At 41.2% G+C, this 13,332-nt stretch overlaps 1 protein-coding gene across 2 annotated transcripts in view; it reads right to left on the minus strand.

Annotated features, from left to right (window-relative positions):
• Positions 1-12,898, minus strand: part of atp11a (ATPase phospholipid transporting 11A) — a 67,998-nt gene extending 55,100 nt beyond the window's left edge. For both annotated transcript variants that reach the window (XM_054743113.2, XM_054743112.2), the window contains exon 1: positions 12,628-12,898. In XM_054743113.2, the coding sequence (XP_054599088.1) occupies positions 12,628-12,672 (45 nt within the window). In that variant the 5' untranslated portion in view covers positions 12,673-12,898. The remainder of the gene's footprint in view (positions 1-12,627) is intronic.
• Between the last annotated feature and the right edge of the window lie 434 nt (positions 12,899-13,332).

A 13,332-nucleotide genomic window follows, 5' to 3' on the forward strand; every position in this document is an offset into this window, starting at 1 on the left:
GATTGAACAAATGTACCAACCATCAGCAATAGGGCGAGTTTTTGATACCTATGAATTAAACTTGTGAATGGGACATTAAAGAGCAAGTCACCCCCTACCAGTGTCCTACTCCATGCCCACGTCCTGTTTGAAAAATGCAACAAACGTTGTTGCCTGGCAAACCGAGGGGGAGAAGGCGCTAACAAATACTCACTCTCACACACACACACACACACACTCACACACAAGCTCATAACGACATTGTGACATAATAATACACTAGCTAATGTCATACCGCTTAGCCAATAGCAATGACAGATTTAAATTCACAAGCAGTGCAGAGTTTTTACCTGAAGATGGCGTAACACTAACAGTTTTAAGCAGAATATTTAAATTTTAACTAAGATGCACTAAAGTGCCAAATTGTTGACTACGTGTGTCTGCAGCACAATTAGACACTCATTTATATAGTTTATCAGCAACAAATAGTTGGTTTGGGGGTGACTTGCTCTTTAAGCACTTCCATGAGAAGAATCTGCATCTTTTTTGCAACACTCTTACTATGTGCTCATACATGTCATACGTCTATAGTTATCTATGGTTCGTGTGATTCCAATGATACATGTCCACCAGGGACACAGCCAGAACTGTAGACACAGTAAAGGCTTTTGTCAAACCACTGGGAGATTCAGATGAATGTCTAACTCACAGTTCAAAGCCTCACATTATTGACATCACAGAACCATCTTGAACAAGGGTCCAATAAAAGTATTGAAATAAAATAATTAGTCCTCAACAAGTCTTACATCCACAATCAAACATAATTTACCCTGAAAACATGAAAATGTCATTCAGATGTGGCTCTTTCTCATCATAACTACCATTAGCATTCTCATATTAGTACCTGACTTCCTGATCCAACAGGTGAAGCTAACCATTAGCATTAGCAACTCCACCACATGGCAAGAACTCCTCCATGCTTGTGTTATTCGTGGAGATAAAACATCAACATTGCAAAGCAAACAGAGTCAGTGGTAGAGTTGTGTTGCTGTTAGCCAATCAGAGGAGAGATGTCCAAATATCAGGAAAAAATACTTCAAATCCCGCCGTCTGAAGCTCTCTACTGATCTGCCAATCTTCTAGATGTTGAAACAGGAACACCAGGCATGTTTCTCAATGCCAAGGTGCCTGGCCTTGCTTACGTGGACACTGTCCTTCCTTGGTCAAAGAAAACCATTAAATGGAACACACTTAGATCATGTGACTGCAGCAACTGTGTATATATTGGTTACAACAAACGGAAAACATGAGCATTGGAACGCGCCTTGGCGGTTCCTGATGACGTATCTCCTAGGCCAGTGGTTCCCAACCTTTTTCCCAAGGGACCCCTTTTTTACCAGTAAAATTTCTGACGACCCCCTCCCATTCTCTCTTCCAGTACAAACATTATTAAGAAATGATAAAATTGTTCAAGCACATTTTAATATGCTTTGATTCAATAGATAACAGTAATAGTAGGCTCCAGTACAGAACAAAGCCATTAACAAAACCAAACAGAGCATAATGTGTTTGACAGTTTGTATTACTCTTCTGAACACATTGTTTCTTGTAAACACTCATAAATCAATCATTCCTTTCGATAAACGTTTGACACATAAAAATACACTGAGTAAAATGTACTTAAATGTGTGTATTACTGTTTATACTAGATTATTTACTGTAAAGGCTGTGATTAATCAACCAGTCCTATCTTTAATGAACTTTTGACACTTGAAAATAAAACAGTGAGCTGAGCAAAATGTTCTTAAAAGTGTGTTACTCTTTCTGTACTAATTATTTCCTGTCTTAATATCAGTAAACTTTTCACTCATGAAAAAAAAATGTGAGCACAATGTAGGCTATAAACAAGTAATAAATGAAGTTTTAACCCCTTAAAGTGGAGAGGTCCGGACGATCCACTGAGAAGCTTTGGCGCCCCCTTGTGGGGGTCAGGACCCCCAGGTTAGGAACCACTGTCCTAGGCAACCTGGGCGAGACCACAGCATGAAAACAAGATTCCTTGACATTGAGAACCACCCCAGGACTTGCACCCAGAGTACATCTTTCCTACTAGACACCACTGCAAGTGTATTGATTAAATTAAATCCCAATGAACACAAATACTCTCTTGGTTAGGAATCACCAGCCAGAGTTCACATTTTAAAGAGCAAGTCACCCCCAAATCAACTTTTTTTCTGATAAACTATATAAATGTGTGTCTAATCGTGCTGCAGACACGTGGAGTCAATAGTTTTGCACTTTGGTGCATTTTAGTTCAAATTTTTATTTTCTGCCTAAAACTGTCAGTGTTGTGTCGTTGTCAGGTAAAAACTCTGCACTGCATTTGAATTTAAATCTGCCATCGCTATTGGCTAAGAGGTACCCTAGAACGTTAGCTGGTACCATATGATGTCACAATGTTGTTGTGAGCCTATGTGTGTGTGTATTTGTTAGTTACATATAAGTTAAGAACACAAATATATCCAGAACTGATAAAACTGCCTGACCACAGGCCTGCTTAGGAAAATAATTAAATATATATTTTTTACTATTCAGACATCAGTTTGAAAGTAATTCAAGTCAGTCTTCTACTTAATCCACCAACCAAATTAAAAAACCATGAAAAGAGTGACTATAAAAGCAGAGAAGAGCTGCTGTGGGAGTCAGAGCGGGAAGTTCATTAACATAAAAATGCTGTTTTAGGAACACTGATGATTTGAGACTGAACTATATGGAGGAATGCCACTGAGCATGTAGGAACCATAGAAAAATAACTTGTTAAAAAAACGTTTCTATGACTGTTTGGAGCCAAAATTGCAGATCTTTATAACAAGGCTAGCTATTACTGAGGCTGTAATGTTTATATATACAAATGTACTACAGTATTTGTCTGATTTTTATCAAGTTCGTCTGAAGGTGGCCAGCAACAACAAGCCAGAGGGTGGAACAATTCCAAGACCAAAAAGGCTTAGAGGGAGTCAGTAAATCCTTTGGGTAAAGAGGCTAACCCTAGTGCACTTTGTGGATTGTAGACAGAATGGATAAGCAGGTGTTTAATGATTAGCATGAAGCTAAAAGGAAACATGCTGATGCCGGCGTCCAAGAGAGGGCTTTAAAAGCCACTTTACAGCTTCACAGACACACACAGGTCCTGAAAATGATTACACTTCTTTGTTTTATATCAATATTGTGTCCAATAAATCTCTCGTGAGCGTTTGAGCCATTCTAGCTGAACTTCAAATATAAACTTAACCATGCACTCCATGTGGCTATGGTTAACATAAAAATTAACTTCATATACATTAAATGACAATAGAGTTGGAATGGGCACCCACTGGAATTCCCTGGTGTCACCCTGGGTGTCCCTAAATCCTGCTGTGAGAAGCCCTGCTGTAGATGACTCCATAATAGGCCACACGAACATCCGTCTGCATTGTTCTCCAGTCTGCCCATGAATTATTCACCACCAGACAGAGCCAAGAAGTTCATGTGATCCTCTGGCCTCCGCGTCACCTAAATACTACTGCATACCACCCTGCTGCTACTAGTACCCAGTAACAACAGCAGTACACCCTAAATACTAGAGTATACCACCCTGCTGCTACTAGTACCAAGTAACAACAGCAGTACACCCTAAATACTACTGCATACCACCCTGTTGCAACTACCACCCAGTAATAACAGCAGTACAACCTAAATACTACTGTATACCACCCTGTTGCAACTACCACCCAGTAATAACAGTAGTACACCCTAAATACTACTGTATACCACCCTGTTGCAACTACCACCCAGTAATAACAGCAGTACAACCTAAATACTACTGTATACCACCCTGCAGCTACTAGTACTCAGTAACAACAGCAGTATACCCTAAATACTAGTGTATACCACCCTGCTGCTACTAGTACCCAGTAACAACAGCAGTACACCCGAAATACTACTGTATACCACCCAGCTGCTACTAGTACCCAGTAACAACAGCAGTACACCCTAAATACTAGTGTATACCACCCTGCTGCTACTAGTACCCAGTAACAACAGCAATACACCCTAAATGCTAGTGTATACCACCCTGCTGCTACTAGTACCCAGTAACAACAGCAGTACACCCTAAATACTAGTGTATACCACCCTGCTGCTACTAGTACCCAGTAACAACAGCAGTATACCCTAAATACTAGTGTATACCACCCTGCTGCTACTAGTACCCAGTAACAACAGCAGTACACCCGAAATACTACTGTATACCACCCAGCTGCTACTAGTACCCAGTAACAACAGCAGTACACCCTAAATACTAGTGTATACCACCCTGCTGCTACTAGTACCCAGTAACAACAGCAATACACCCTAAATGCTAGTGTATACCACCCTGCTGCTACTAGTACCCAGTAACAACAGCAGTACACCCTAAATACTAGTGTATACCACCCTGCTGCTACTAGAACCCAGTAACAACAGCAGTACAACCTAAATACTAGTGTATACCACCCTGCTGCTACTAGTACCCAGTAACAACAGCAGTACACCCTAAATGCTAGTGTATACCACCCTGCTGCTACTAGTACCCAGTAACAACAGCAGTACACCCTAAATACTAGTGTATACCACCCTGCTGCTACTAGTACCCAGTAACAACAGCAGTACAACCTAAATACTAGTGTATACCACCCTGCTGCTACTAGTACCCAGTAACAATGCGCAGTACACCCTAAATACTAGTGTATACCACCCTGCTGCTACTAGTACCCAGTAACAACAGCAGTACAACCTAAATACTACTTTATACCACCCTGCTGCTACTACCACCCACAAACAACAGCAGTACAACCTAAATACTACTGTATACCACCCTGCTGCTACTAGTACCCGGTAACAACAGCAGTACAATCTAAATACTATTGTAACCCACCCTGCTGCTACTAGTACCCAGTAACAACAGCAGTATACCCTAAATACTAGTGTATACCACCCTGCTGCTACTAGTACCCAGTAACAACAGCAGTACACCCGAAATACTACTGTATACCACCCTGCTGCTACTAGTACCCAGTAACAACAGCAGTACACCCTAAATACTAGTGTATACCACCCTGCTGCTACTAGTACCCAGTAACAACAGCAGTACACCCTAAATACTAGTGTATACCACCCTGCTGCTACTAGTACCCAGTAACAACAGCAATACACCCTAAATGCTAGTGTATACCACCCTGCTGCTACTAGTACCCAGTAACAACAGCAGTACACCCTAAATACTACTGTATACCACCCTGCTGCTACTAGTACCCAGTAACAACAGCAGTACACCCTAAATACTACTGTATACCACCCTGCTGCTACTAGTACCCAGTAACAACAGCAGTATACCCTAAATACTACTGTATACCACCCTGCTGCTACTAGTACCCAGTAACAACAGCAGTACACCCGAAATACTACTGTATACCACCCTGCTGCTACTAGTACCCAGTAACAACAGCAATACACCCTAAATGCTAGTGTATACCACCCTGCTGCTGCTAGTACCCGGTTACAACAGCAGTACACCCTAAATACTGCTGTATACCACCCTGCTGCTACTAGTACCCAGTAACAACAGCAGTACACCCTAAATACTACTGCATACCACCCTGCTGCTGCTAGTACCCAGTAACAACAGCAGTACAACCTAAATACTAGTGTATACCACCCTGCTGCTACTAGTACCCAGTAACAACAGCAATACACCCTAAATGCTAGTGTATACCACCCTGCTGCTGCTAGTACCCGGTTACAACAGCAGTACACCCTAAATACTGCTGCATACCACCCTGCTGCTACTAGTACCCGGTAACAACAGCAGTACACCCTAAATACTGCTGCATACCACCCTGCTGCTACTAGTACCCAGTAACAACAGCAGTACACCCTAAATGCTACTGCATACCACCCTGCTGCTACTAGTACCCAGTAACAACAGCAGTCCAACCAGCAGCTACTGTAACATTCATTCACACAGATCAGTGAATAAAACTCCACATGCAGTGTGTAAAGCAAAGGAAAACCAACTTCCAAACTGTCCAGCTGGAATACTGGAATATAAGCAGTAGATCTGAGAGTACTGCTGTAAACTGGATTAAGTGGATGAAGATATAGTGAACACCAGTAACCCTTTAATCCACTGTGTGAAGGCAGAAAGCCAGACAGAGTTGCGTCCAGGAGGAATGCTGCCTTCACCCTCGTACCTGTCCAGTATCCTCTGGTTGATTTTCATTCAAAACAACCACAATGTTAAAAGAATCAGCATAAATCCTGTCGAGTGCATTCTCTTACGTAGTTATTCGGATGGGAACGGATGTTTGTCTCAAGGAGAAACAACTTTTCTCTAGAATTAATCAGATAATCATTGCTGCTCTAATGCTAATAAATGACTTTGGGCTTAGTGCAGAATGTTTAAACTCGTTTCCACCAGGAGCGTTGATGCATCGTGTTTAATAGGAGCTCTTTCTGCAGCGCCTGGTCAGGACTGTTGTGGCTCAGATTTTGTGATTCCAGAACACAAAAACACCAACAAGGACACTACAGCGTTTGTTTATATGAGCTAAGGCCAGCAGCTGCAACACATCATTTGATAATATGGAGTGAAAGTAAATAAAATCAGCATTTGTTTCTGTGAAAGGCACAAAGCTAAAGAATTAACAGTTTTAGCCCATTCTGAAACAACAACAATAACTGAAGCTGTCAGATATTTGTATAGACTGAGTAAAATAGGACTAATTATGGTTTGGGATGCCCCCAAAAAGAGAAAAAACAGGAGGTTATTGGCCACTGTTCAGCTAATCTTAATCACCCCGGTCTATCAACCCACCATTATTGTGTGGAACTTCCAGAATCATAGATTTAAAATTCATTTTTATTTTCAGTTTTCAGTTAATTATTGTTATTTGAGATAAGTCAGAATCAGCCCCAGTTGGAACTGGCGAGAACAGAAATTGATTGGGCTGGAAATTTTCACATTATCGAGGTGAAATCCTCAATATATATATAGTGATATTGGTTTTAGGCCATTTCACTCAGCTCTAGAAATTGGTATTGGCTCTGTAAAAAAGAATCTGTGCATCTCTAGTCATATTCCAAATAATAATGTTTTATTTTCACATAAGCTGCTGAGACTGGTATTTTCAAAAATAACATGATGTACTATTTAGTTATCAAAGTAATCAATAATTAATAGTGAAGCACCGATATGAAATTTTAGGGCCGATACCGATAACCATCCAGTCATCTATCCATCCATCCATCCATTTACTTCCGCTCATCTGGAGTCGGGTCTCGGGGCAGCAGCCTAAGTCGAGAGGCCCAGACTTCCCTCTCCACAGCCACTTGGGCCAGCTCTTCTGGGGGAATCCCAAGGCGTTCCCTGGCCAGCTGAGAGACATAGTCCCTCCAGTATGTCCTGGGTCTTCCTTTAGGTCTCCTCCCGGTTGGACGTGCCCGGAAAACCTCACCAGGAGGCATCTCTTTGAGAACACTGTTCACATTTGAGCTCTACAGCCCAGCCCAGGTTCTGGATTATTATTGCAACTGTGCAACAAACCACCTCTGGCCTTAAACATCCAAATGGAGCATCAGGATTAGTACCTTCCGCAGAAACCTTCCAAATCCTGTCTACTACCCTCTGGTGGAGGAGCTACAGGTGGTGAGGGCCTATTTTATTTTTTAATCACTGTTATCTAGCTGTTGTTTACTATTTCAGGCTTTAATGACTGACGTATAAAACCATTTACAGGATAAAACCCTTAGCTGTAAACAGCAGAGGGGTCAGAGCTCAATGTGCCACAGCAGTACGTTTTGTTCTCCTTCAGCCTAAACACAAGAGACAACCATTAAACTTACAAAACTGTCATATTTAAGTGAGCCAATAGCTTACATAAGATCTCCGGTTTTTAAACGAATCAGACATGGCAGCAACCGAGGAGACCACCCAACTGCTAACCAGTTGGGTCTGCTGTAATTTAAAGTAAAAGTCATTATGTCCAACAGAGTTTCATTTTTTGTCTTGTTCAAATGAAAAAAGGGGGATTCTCTTTTACTGGTATGGTAACTGGTATGGCACTAGGGTACAAACCTTGCTTCATTCCTTTTTGTTGTCATAGCTACCCAGTACCTCAGTTAATTTCAAACTTATACATGCTTTTTCAGGGTTTCCCCCAGAAAATGAGTTAAGCCTGGCAGCTTTGACCGTCCGGGGTGCGTGTGTGTGGGGGGTGGGGGTGGGGGGGTTTGTGGGCTCCTCCTGCTGTTTCTCACCAGTATCAGCTGGTGGAGGGCTCTAGTTTAGCTGCGCCGTTCGTGTCAGCGGACACGGTAGGGTCGAGGAGGGGGCGGGGCATGACGCTTAGCCTGGCGGGCCGCCAGGCTTATAAAGCGCTGGGGGAAACCCTGCTTTTTATTTTTTCATTTCACAATAAAAGGGGAGATGCATCAATCCGGGTTTTAAGGGCTGATACCAATTTCCTGTTCCTGTACTTAGCGATGGTGAGTTCACAGACCAGGAATTATGTTTTTGTTGCTACTTGAAAACGGAAAAAAATTGGAATTTTAAGTTTCAGATTAGTTGATCACCAACTTATCGAATCACCTTGGTTTATTCTGATCATCTGGCAGGTTTCAGAGCTACTCACAAGTGGTTTAATTAAAAAAAAATAACATATAATATATATATATAATATATATATATATATATATATATATATATTATATATATATATATATATATATATATATATACTTTTTGTAAAATAAATATTACAATATATCAAAGTAGGAATTCAATGATTAAAAAATCATTTCATTAAAGTTGCATTGTGTAAGACAGCTGTGGAATGCACTGCCCATTATTGCAAGGAGGGCTTCCTCTTTGGCGGATTTAAAATTTCGTTTAAAAAAACGCTTTTATGGGTTGGCTTTTAACTTGTGACATGTTGCGATAGTTCGGGTCTGGTTTGGTCTGGCATGGCATGGAATGGTATTGTACGGTATGGTCTGGTCTGTTAAGGTAGGCGCTGGTTTGGTCTGGTATGGTATGGTCAGCTAGACCCATACCGGTACATACCGGTCCATAATACCCAGACCTGACCGTTCCAGACCAGGCGATGGAAAAGAGCTATAAGAAAGATACCCTGTGGGGACATTTGTGTACTGCAGTCCACTTTATAAACAAAAGGTGACTTTCTCACTGCCGATCTGTGAGATTCATGGCCGTTGCCAGTTTTAATATACCCTTCCTTCCAACATGACTGAAACATTAGACTGTTTGTGATTATTTAACTGTAGAATTCTTACTTATTGCTCATTTAAAACCATGAATTGGTCTGAAAACTTTCTATACAAAGCAGACATATTCCTATCATCACTTCTCTTTTTATGTCTGAAACGAGTGATATTATAAGTTAGTGATCTTTTGATTAAAGCAAATGGACAGACATAAATAAAGTGTGATTATATAATTTAGCTGCTGTGGTCAGAGGGAGACCCTTGGATCAGTAGCCAGTACTGATGATTCATAAACCATCCTCTCCGGTCTAACAGATAAAATGTTATTCTGAAACCGTTTTGAATCTGTGCAGCAACATCTATTTAGTCCCAACCCATTAGAGCAGCAGACACCATCAGATCCCACATCCCATAATTCACAGACCTGTCTGCATGCTCTTTGCTACCACGCTACTTTTCAGCCTCCATGCAGCAGGGTTTTCATTTAATCATCCCTGTGCCACAGTTGGGAGGCTGTGTCTAAGCCTCACAGAGCATGAAGTAAGAAACCCGCCTGGCTCTGATGTCCGCGGTGCTTGTTGCTCTATCTGGATTACTGTCAGGCACATTACTGTGGAGCCTGGAGCAGCCCGCGTCCATACCAGCCCATTGATTTGGCTAGCAGGAAGAAAGAAACTGGATTACATAATTCATGTGACTGCTCCATTTGTAGCCTTGATCACCTCGGGGGGGGGGGGGGGGGGGTATATTAGAGCTGACTTTCAGCGTTGTGGGCTTGGTTTCCTGCATGTTCTGTCAGGAACAAACATGTAGTTAAATATGGGATCCATCACGACTATTCAGGTTGTGGCAGCACCTTTATTGTTGTGTTTTTAAACTGAGTCAAAGTTGTTTACATGAGTGACATCCAAACTTAACATATATAACTGCTGAATTACATATAACTGCTACCAAACTTTAAAATAAAGGGGATTTAAACCACTTTTTATATGTTTATTTTGTGCATTTGTGAAAAGAGATGCAACAAAACATCAGCTGGTGATCTGAATCAATCAATATTTAGTCAGATTGGCTTAGATCGGCCATTCTCAAACGCATACATCTATATTGATTGTTTGCTTCGGTCTTTGAACGCACCATTACTACGCTGCAATAGAAAGTCAGACACTGCTTAACCATCTGTGAGCTACGGAAGCTTACAGCTGCCAATCAGGCAAAATAAAATTAGAGCGATAACGCGTTATTAGGGATGTCCCGATAAAACTTTTTCACTTCCGATACAATACCAATATTGCAACCTTCAGTTTTGATTGATACCGATATCATCCGATACGATGTCAGCACAAATCATACCGTATTTTCCAGACTATAAGCCGCTACTTTTTCCCATGCGTTGAACCATGCGGCTTATGAGGTGTGGCTTTACTGAAGATTTTCCTTCACCTGCCAGGGGGCGCTTTAGCAGAAAGTGAAACAGGTGGAAGTCAAAAGTGGAAATCGAAGAAAGTGCTCATTTTAATTTAGCACACACAAGCAGCCGGCACGACGAAGAATTTTTTTCAAATCCATACCCCCTCATCATGGTAACTACACGTATGAGTTCATATGATGCCGCATTTAAGTTGAAGGCCATCGATCTGGCAGTAAAGGAGGGAAACAGTGCTGCCGCACGTAAGCTTGGCATGAATGAATCCATGGTTCGGCGCTGGAGACGGCAACGGGAAGAACTCATTCAAGCCAGCTTCACCCGGGGATGATGACAGCAACACAGACAGCGACACTGACATCGCCACAGAAAAGGTATGTGACGAAGCTCTTCTGAGGCTGTTCGACTCCGACACTGAAGAAGAGGACTTTAATGGCTTTAGTGCGCAAGAGGAAGATGAGAGCGAATGACTTTTTCTGGTAGGCAAGTGTGTTTTATTTACTAACCAGGCACGCTTTGTGTGCAGTTTTTATTTTCTAATCATCCAGGGCTTATTAATGCTGTGTCAGCGCTGTTCTTTTCTTCTAAACATGCATGCAAATTACCGGTAATAACGTGTCAGTTCTGTTTTTATTTTATAACCATCCAGAAATATGAATGCTATCAGTGCAGTTTTCTTTTCTAAACTTGCCGTGTTTAAAATTTGTTTTGTTGAATCAAAACAACAACGAAAAACCTCCGTGTAGCGACTTTCTGTCTAATTATCTTATGTTATGGCCAAACATGCGCTGTGCGCCGGAGACCTGCATGTGGCTGCTGCGCCGCGACTTGTATTTGAGTGCTTTGTTGGTGCGGCTTATATTGAGGTGCGCTCTATAGTCCGGAAATTACGGTAAATACTTTTACCTGTTTCGTAGTGTGAAATGTATGAAAGGTTTGATTTAAGTGGCATTACTCAAGCAGAGAACAAGAGCCAATAACAGTAAGTATGAAAAAAATTACAATTGTTTTTAACCACTGGTTGCAAAAATGTGAACCTGAACAGGCTGCTTATATCGGAGATTTTTGATGCAGTCCGATATAATCCGATACATTGTTTTTGGGCTGGTATCAAATGACTTCCGATATCGTAACGGGACATCCCGACGCATTATACCATCATAACTTTGTTGTTTTACAAAAATAACTTTCACGTTTGTACAATATCATGTTCTTACAATAAAACATTCACGTTGAAACAATATTCATATTCATCACATTTGTACTATATAAATATTATATAAATATTATGTAAAATACAATATAATTTTATTATGTAAGAAAGTGATAATGGATTGTACAAACATGAAAGTTATATTGTTAGAACAATAAAAGTGTGATGTTTTAACATCTCACTTTTTTGTCTGAGTGGCGCTTCCGTAGCACTTATCATCGCTCAGACCTAATTTATAATAGTAATAGTGAACTTTTTAAGAGTCGTAACTACTTTTAACATGTTTCTGTATTAATCTTAGCTAAAAAAAAATCATCTCATTTAAAAAAATGTCAGGATTTCATTTATATGAGTTTTTGGAACCCAGAAGAAACTGATTTTGCTGAAAAACTTCAGATAAAAGCTACAAAAATGATTCAAACGGCATTTTCAGTGCGCGTTTGACGGTCAGTTCACTAAAGGAACTTGGCAGTGATTTGTGGAGATTATGACATGAGTCATAACTTCCTGTTGAAAACGATAAAGGCTGGATTCGTTTATTGGAGTCAGAGAGCACTTTCCCGCTCCCATCACGTGTTTGGGTGAAACTTAAAGCGCCTCTGGCGGAATCTGACACCAAAAGTGGAATAAAAGCTCGTTTTCTTGCTGGTTTGTTCCGTAAGGAGGCAGCAAACCCAGAAAAGAGGAGAGAAGCGGGGATAAAACTCACATATCGGCTGATGAGAGTCCGGAGAGTGCTGAAATCCATCCCCATCCTGTTTCCTATCTCGACTCTTCTTTCTCTAAAGCTTTGCTGTTCTTTTTAGTTCTTCTCGTCTGTCCATGACTTTTCCTTCTCCTCCTCTTTGCCTTCTTCCTGAAAGAGCTCGGTCCGCTCCAGCAGACCTGTCCGCACCTTCGGAGGCAGCACCAGGGTTAGGACCATCGACATTAATATAGGATTAATACAGGAGGTTAGGACTGAAGTCACTTCCTCCCCTCTTCCCCTCGCGCTCTCCGGCTCATGTGCGCGCGGACTAGTAATCTTCTTGTCTCGCGCCGTAGCCAGAGATTTTCTTTCATGAACGTCACGCGCAGCCAGGTGGTGGCTCTGTACCGTCGGACGGAGGTGAGCGCATGCGCTCTCTGGTGTTTCTGGCACGTAATTGATCAGTTGTTTCAGTTAATTATAGAATCATCGATTTGTTTGTTCCTAACGGGATTAGTGCACAGTAGAAGAACGTATAATTAAACAATTCAATCACATTTCTATTGGGCATTATAGCTGCATCATAAATGGAAAAAAGTTAAATAAGATCAAACATTCTCAGCCATGAAAACTTAGTGATTTTATAAAACAGGATGTTAAAACCGCTGTTTTATCATTTGTGAGTATTTATCAGCACCATAAAAAGTGTTTCTATAACAAAAATAT

Source organism: Nothobranchius furzeri, chromosome 14 (genome assembly GCF_043380555.1).
Source record: "Nothobranchius furzeri strain GRZ-AD chromosome 14, NfurGRZ-RIMD1, whole genome shotgun sequence".
NCBI classification, from domain to species: Eukaryota; Metazoa; Chordata; class Actinopteri; order Cyprinodontiformes; family Nothobranchiidae; genus Nothobranchius; species Nothobranchius furzeri.